Source organism: Sclerotinia sclerotiorum, genomic scaffold (genome assembly GCF_000146945.2).
Source record: "Sclerotinia sclerotiorum 1980 UF-70 scaffold_16 genomic scaffold, whole genome shotgun sequence".
NCBI classification, from domain to species: domain Eukaryota; kingdom Fungi; phylum Ascomycota; class Leotiomycetes; order Helotiales; family Sclerotiniaceae; genus Sclerotinia; species Sclerotinia sclerotiorum.
In genome coordinates this window covers 491361-498360 of record NW_001820820.1, presented here as the reverse complement: position 1 = coordinate 498360, position 7000 = coordinate 491361, and the positions used below count along the sequence as shown (strand labels likewise).

Here is a 7000-nt window from a genome sequence, read left to right as displayed (position 1 = left end):
GTATTTTGAAAATCAAGCCAATGGGTTTATGCCCTGCGGGAAAGTCCAGCAAATTTGTTCATGGTTTCATGCTGACTTCAAGAAAATAGTTGTAAACTACCCGAAGCATAGGTGGAGAGAAGGGAGTCGATGTATTTCTTAACATGATCGTAGTGACTGGAAGCAACACCCGTGCGAAGCAAGATAATTCATCTTTGGTGGTGGAAAGAAGTACCCCCAGACCACTACACATGAGACCAGAAAGAGTGTTAGCATTGACCTTTCTTTATAGGCATGCCCCTTAAAGAGAGATTATGAGAAGTTGCATGTGGACTTACAACAAATCTAAGGAGGGCGGAGATACCCGCATGATCCAAGACATACTTGCCATCTTGAGTGGTCAATCCTTTTGGTTCAAGTAAAGCATTATCACTGACAGCTGGAGTAGCCATGATGAAAAATTGCACGCTTAATGCAATAATTGATCTGATGAAGTATGCTATGTTTCGAATATGGCAGACTTGTCCGAGTTGAACAGTAAAGTAATAAAGATAGAGATGAATGTGAGCATGCGTGATCAATTATAATTTACTTTATCCTGTATTGTCACATATCAATCAATGGTTTAGAGCCTGCGGAATAAGGTCCTTCTGCGGGATTTTTGCGGTTCTATGTAACGTCAGGGAGAGATATGTTCATCGTTTTTAGTATTATGTGATCATATGATTGAGGATTAAGGGTTCTAACACACCCCAAATGTTACAAGCAGTATCCGCAATCTATCATATTTTTGATTTAGTTTGGTGTCAAAAAATGCGTGGTGAAAATGTGACGCGGATGAGGGGCAGTTCGAATCTATCTGGGTGACATGCATTGCCGATGAAACAGAGTTCGTAACCGGGTACATGGGTAGAGCTGAGGGCTAGGAAGCTATGGGCATATACAACTGAGGGGTACATATGTAGCTGAGTACAGGAGGAGACTAAACGCATCGGCTGAATATAAAGTGGTTCAGCTGAGGGGATCTAAGGAAAAAGGGCCTAGGCTAAAAGTGTTGGCAGATACTGCTCGAGTAGCGAGGGGAAACGAGATCTACGCTTTTGTAAAGGTGGGGTTAATGTATAAACTCAAGTAGTCCGGATGTGACTTTCTACTTTTGGGAATAAGCTTATTTATCATTTCCCATTCTGGGTAGAACAATTGATAAAGTGAATTGGGGAGATTTCAACTTGTTAATTCATTTATACCCTAAACCTTATTTTATTCTCTAGAATGTCAAAAACTAACTTTATCGCTTAACGAGGTCTTATTGGCCAATCAAAACACTGAGATTTTGAATCCATTAAATATTATCAAATACTTATCTTCAATTTAAAATATAAATTCTATTTAACATCATTTTAATTTTCAAATTAGGATAACATTAATATGTATTGATTTTGAATTTCAAATTTAAAAACTTTAAACCCATTATTATAATTCAAGAAAAGAGTCAAAAGAAACCCCCCTCAAAACTTTATTTTAATTAATAAGACTTTTTTATTTAAACAAATATTATACAGACTTTCTTAGACTAAGTTTCTGTTTTAAAAGATAATAAAAAATTTCAGTTCGGGTTACTTGAGTTTGTGCGGTATCACGAAGTACTTTTTATGATACAGTTCTTATTGAATCTTGCAGAAAAATCGCCCGATGTGGTATAGATGAGGGGAAGGTGGACCTGCAAATTCGCTAGCAATCTTCCGTATGATACTCAACATAGCATCTGCTGTAAAAATATGTGATACAATTGTAGAGAATCATGTAGAGAGTCATGTAATACAGGACCCAAGACTATCTAGTAGAGGTATTCATAGAGGTAATAAACTAGTTATCTTTTGATAGTCTCTATAGTTTTAGAGTAGTTTTTTAACGGCCAGAATCACTTGATTTGGCAGAGCCTAATGATTTTAATGTAATTTTTAAAATAGAATTGATTTATATTTTATTTATCTCGGGTCATTATATAATATTCTTATTCTATTCAAGAAAAGAAAGATATCTAAATAATCTTTACAATCTCGATTATACTTCCTATTCCGTCTGAAATTTTCTATTTCAGCTAGAATAATTTCAAAAACTAGAAATCTAAATTATAGTATATATTATATAACATTATATTTATTTAAATTATATAATAAATATCAAAATAAATAATCTCAAATTTCATTTTTATATTTTATAATATATTATATTCTAAATCAAATTTTTTTAAAAAAACTTATTTTTATAATATTTTAACTATATATTTATTGAAAATCTTATAAACTGTTACGAGGTTTGTGTCACGATTCACCATCACGTGGGACAAGTAGGGATCACGTGATGGTGCCCCCAGGAGCGTAGGCTCCTACAGGCTCCTGGAAAGGACCAGTATATAAACATTCATTATTTTCATAGTACAGGAGCTTCGTGCTCAACTTAGTTATCAATTAGTTACCTACATTCTAGTTGATCTAGTAACGAATTCACTTCCAAGTGAATACCAGTGATAAAGCCTTAACCTACAACTACCAACCAGACGAAACCTCAGGCAGCCGCTGCCTCCAGTACAGTATTGTTGACCTCCTGGGATCTTGGCAGCATATGCATATATATTGCATGATGCATATAAGGAGCAAACAAAACTCAACTTTTAATTCATTCTTTCCTTTTTGGTATACTGTTTGTTTGCTTTCAATATTTTGATTTCAAAGCACTTTAATTCCGAAGGCTGATGACCTAACCTCATTCCTTCAATTTTTTTTGAATATATACTCGCAGCTTAACTGCTTAGCTAGAGAGTCAATCAATTCAATCTGATGCTCTTTCTGGTCTCAAGAAACCCAATAAGTATCGTTACAATTAGTTCCCTTGTTATCGGCTATTGGTGCTCAAAAGAAAAAATATAATATTATCAAAAATATCATCTTTATTTAAAATTAATATTTAATGAATTTTTAAATATAAAATAAAATTAAAACTTGTTTAAAAATTTAGAGATCCTGGTCTTTTAATTGATCAACAAAATCCCTGTCAAGTGAGACATCGCTTTTCTGCATTCTAGGGGATATGTATATCGAACTTTGAAGTCAGTGAGTCATTGAGTGATATGTGTATTGGAAGCCTGCAGGGATGAAAATAGTCTATTGACGAAGATTGTGAACTCTTTTCACCTTATATCAAAGAGAATTCAACCCTACTTGGTTTGAAGTTCGATGATTAGCTTTCCTTCATTTTCAAATCTTCATCATGAGTTCCAACGACGTCATCCCCAATTCTCCCGCCGGGTGGAAGCATTATTCTGAATCCCACTCACTACCAACCCTACCTCAAAGAACAAACCTTGTAGCCAAAGATAGCAAAGTGAGTTTTTGGTTTTCCTTAGGTATTTTGAAGGTACCCGGATGCTATACTTACCGATGAGTCACACAGTATGTACTCCGAGACATATATGTCGATGCACCAGCTGCTATTGCCACATCCACGTCTAGCTTCACCAATATCTATGCAGATGTATTAGCATTTCCTACGCCAAACACAACTATCACAATTCCACAAGATGGTGTAGTCAATCTTGTCTGCCGAACTGTGACGGCAAGCGGACCTCTTACTCTAACTCTCGATCACGCTACCACCGACGAATCGGTGTTTATGATATATGGATCCACATTCGACCAACCAATATCCTACAAACTCAATTCAAGTACCACTCCTGCAATCACACTTGACCTCTCTCCATCATCCGGCAATCTTGGTGCACAAATTGATATTATTAACGGCGAAGCAACTCTCACTTACCTGGACCGCTATGTAGACTTATCCATGTCTGATGTTGAGTTCAAAAATTGCCTTGTCACTCAACTCCGAATTGCGTCTATTCTCTTCTGGATCCAACCTAGTCTTGCACTAGCGTTAACATCCCACGTAGCTAGGGCGACTGATTCTTCAGAGGCAGGCGCACTCCTTAATCTACAAGCCCATGCTCTGGGTCAGCAGATTACTGCCTCAGTTCTAACAGGGCCAAACATGAATTATGCGCCAGTCTTGACACTAAGCTTGTACAAACAAGTTCTAGATGGTGCCATCGCAACGACATCTGCATTCGAAACCCAATACAATCGATTTTCAGACAAGGGAACTGCTATTGCAGATCAAAAAATCGCATGGAAAGCAATGCTAGATCAAACGGTTGATTCCATCGCTCTTCAACAAACCCTTGTTAATAACGCATTAGCAAGATGGAATAGTGCAACAGCGATATTGAATAGTGCAGAGGCTACATTGAGAGCTCACCAGATACTACTTCAGAAGAGACAGTGGCAATTTCATGCCGGGATCGAAGTATGGAAGATAAAGCAAACAATTAACACAATTGTCGAGGTTCTTCAAGTTGTGGTTGGTATGTATATTTTGGCGTTTTGATGTTTTCATATGTTGTTTCTCGAACTCAACCGATTGACTCTTCGGGGATTACGCTAAAGGATACCTCCTCTTAACTAGGATTCGCAATGGCGATCGGTGAGCTGGCAATCGGAGATCCTGCCGGAGCAGCCGCCGCACCAGCTGCTGCAGCATCAGCCGTAAAAGTTGCCACTAAAGCAGCAAATGTAGAAAACTCATTTCTTAAGCCACAGACCATCAAAGCTATCAAAAGTAGTACAGAAGCCGTCTTCAAGCTTTACCAAAGTACTAGTACATCGGTGAATGATATCCGGATTAAAATTGATCGTGGGACAGACAACACATCAAAAGTAGTTTTGAATACCGCGGGAGGTGATGTCTCTGGTGATAATCAGCCTAACGCAGATCTTGCTGAAATTTTGAGTCTGGCTGCCTGGGATGACTGGATGCTAGAGAGCGATGCGCAGATGGCTTATGCGGTTGCGCAAAGTATTGGAGGGGCGGGGGCGTACCAGTTGGAGCTGAGGCGACATGCTATCGATGGGAAGCTTCTTGTTCAGGCAAGAGCGCAGGCTGTTAAGCTTGGTGAGTATCCTGTCTTCTTAACCGATTGATACTCACTATGACGAGGATATTTGCTGACTCTATTCTCTTCAGGCCAGGAATACATCCAGCTCCGGCTCCAATTGCACGCAACACAAGCGAATAAATTACGTCTGCAGCAGCTATATGATACTTACCAAGGAGAAGAAGAAGCGGCTCTCGAGGCCCAAGGCTATTTCTACGATCAAGTATCAATGCTTCGTAATAGCATCATGGTTTATATGAGAGATGCTGTATGGGCATACAAATACTATACTTTAAGTGATAGTTCGATTGCTTTGGATCCCTTGAAAACTACGCTTCAGTATCAGCAGGACTCCCAGATGATTTTGCAGGAAGTTACTTCGTGTAAGGAGAACTATTCGAGTGATTTTACACGTGAGTATACTCCAGCTGAAACTTGACATCCAAAACTTACTTTGGCCATTTTTGTTACATCTAGCTTTCAGCCTTGGTATTCAAACTCTTGAGGTAAGTTAATTTCACAGTGGTTAAAAAATCCATAATCGAACAATCTACAGAAGGACACTCACTGACTCTTTCATGTATTTTTTCCCTATAGCTCCCACTCAGCTACCCCAACAGCGTTGTAACGGCTCTTCAGTCTGATTCCCATTCTGTCACCATAACCTTCTCGCCTTCCGTCACTTCCACCTCCACTTCCACCTCCATCACTCCAGCTATATCAAGTTCTATTCTACCTCCTATAACTGGGCCCTTCACCAGCGGATCGCGCTTCCGTGTTTTCGGCATGCGAGCTTTTCTCCTCGGCGCCAAACCCCTTCCTTCATCCTTCTCCTCAGTTACCTCAAAAGCCCCCATCCTCCTTACAATATCCACCTCGGGAATTTACAACGATGTAAAAGACAACGTCGTATACGGATATACGATGAAACCGTTAGAGCGAACATTTAAGTACATGGTGGCGAAAGATGGAACAGTGCAATTACCGTACACTTTTGATAGCATTATTCATAGTGCGGATTATGTGGATCCGACTGCATTTGCACAGTGGACCGTGAAGATTGAGAATGCAAATAGTTTGGATCTGAGTGGTTTGACGGGTTTGGAGTTGTACTGGGAAGGAAATGCGAGATTGAATCATGGGGGTGGGAATGCTTGATGGATGATGCATATTTGTGTGTATTAGTGGATGTGATTCATTTGTTCGTAAGGTAGTTGCTCAATTTTGATAAGACTCATTCCATCCAAATACGCTGTACGTTCGTAGTATGCTTTTCGATATGGTATCAAAGAAGGTAGGTGTTGCTCTGCACAGGCTCTAGAAGAGAACAGTAACGGAGCGTCACGTGACTTGACAAAGGCACAGCCGGAGTTCCACTAGGGTTCTTACCCTCACATTATCCCTTCCTCCTCTCTGGTGAGTTCTTTCACGTTTGGTAGAGTTTCCACAGCCCTGCGTCTTAGCCTTAGGACTCTTCTTCCACTCAATCATAGCAATGGTATTCTCTGGAGATGACTTCGGCTCGCAGATTGGTCGTCCGCAACCTTCCCACTTTACTAAATAATTTTGCCCATTTCCTTTATCGGGAGCTCTATTCCAATCTATTATATGTTCAATATCATAAATTTCTGTTTCGTCAACTAATATTACAGGTGGTTGACTTTGGTCAATAACTTGACCAGGTAATGCTGAATGAGTTTGCAGATCGTACTCTGAAAAAGCAGAAAATACTTTCAGAAATATTTTTCATTACTTTTGATCTTTTAGAAGAATAAATATATTTAAAATTGATTAAGTTTAATTAAAAATACTCTTTATATACCTTCAAATTATATTTCAATTTTGTAAATATAAAATACTTTTTAAAAGGATAATTTTGAATTAAAATTATTATTTTTGTGACGGAAATCCCTGCTTTCCTCCCACCCTTATTATATAAGAAACCTCAGGTACATTAACCATGTCCACACATGATACGATTACTCGAGATTAGTATGCGATTTAGGTGACCTGAGGATCAGATCCGGACAA

At 38.8% G+C, this 7000-nt stretch overlaps 2 protein-coding genes across 2 annotated transcripts in view; one reads left to right on the top strand and one right to left on the bottom strand.

Moving 5' to 3' along the window:
- SS1G_10716 (predicted protein) overlaps positions 1–431 on the bottom strand; it is a gene marked incomplete at both ends in the record, with an annotated part of 1760 nt that extends 1329 nt beyond the window's left edge. The window contains one exon of the mRNA XM_001588219.1: positions 318–431. Within this exon, the coding sequence (XP_001588269.1) occupies positions 318–431 (114 nt within the window). The remainder of the gene's footprint in view (positions 1–317) is intronic.
- A 2818-nt stretch (positions 432–3249) lies between these two features.
- SS1G_10715 (hypothetical protein) lies at positions 3250–6127 on the top strand (the record flags this gene model as incomplete). The annotated part of the gene is made up of 6 exons (XM_001588218.1): positions 3250–3363; positions 3433–4399; positions 4501–4986; positions 5059–5382; positions 5447–5475; positions 5567–6127. The coding sequence occupies 6 exons, from the start codon at positions 3250–3252 to the stop codon at positions 6125–6127; spliced, it is 2481 nt and encodes an 826-aa protein (XP_001588268.1).
- Between the last annotated feature and the right edge of the window lie 873 nt (positions 6128–7000).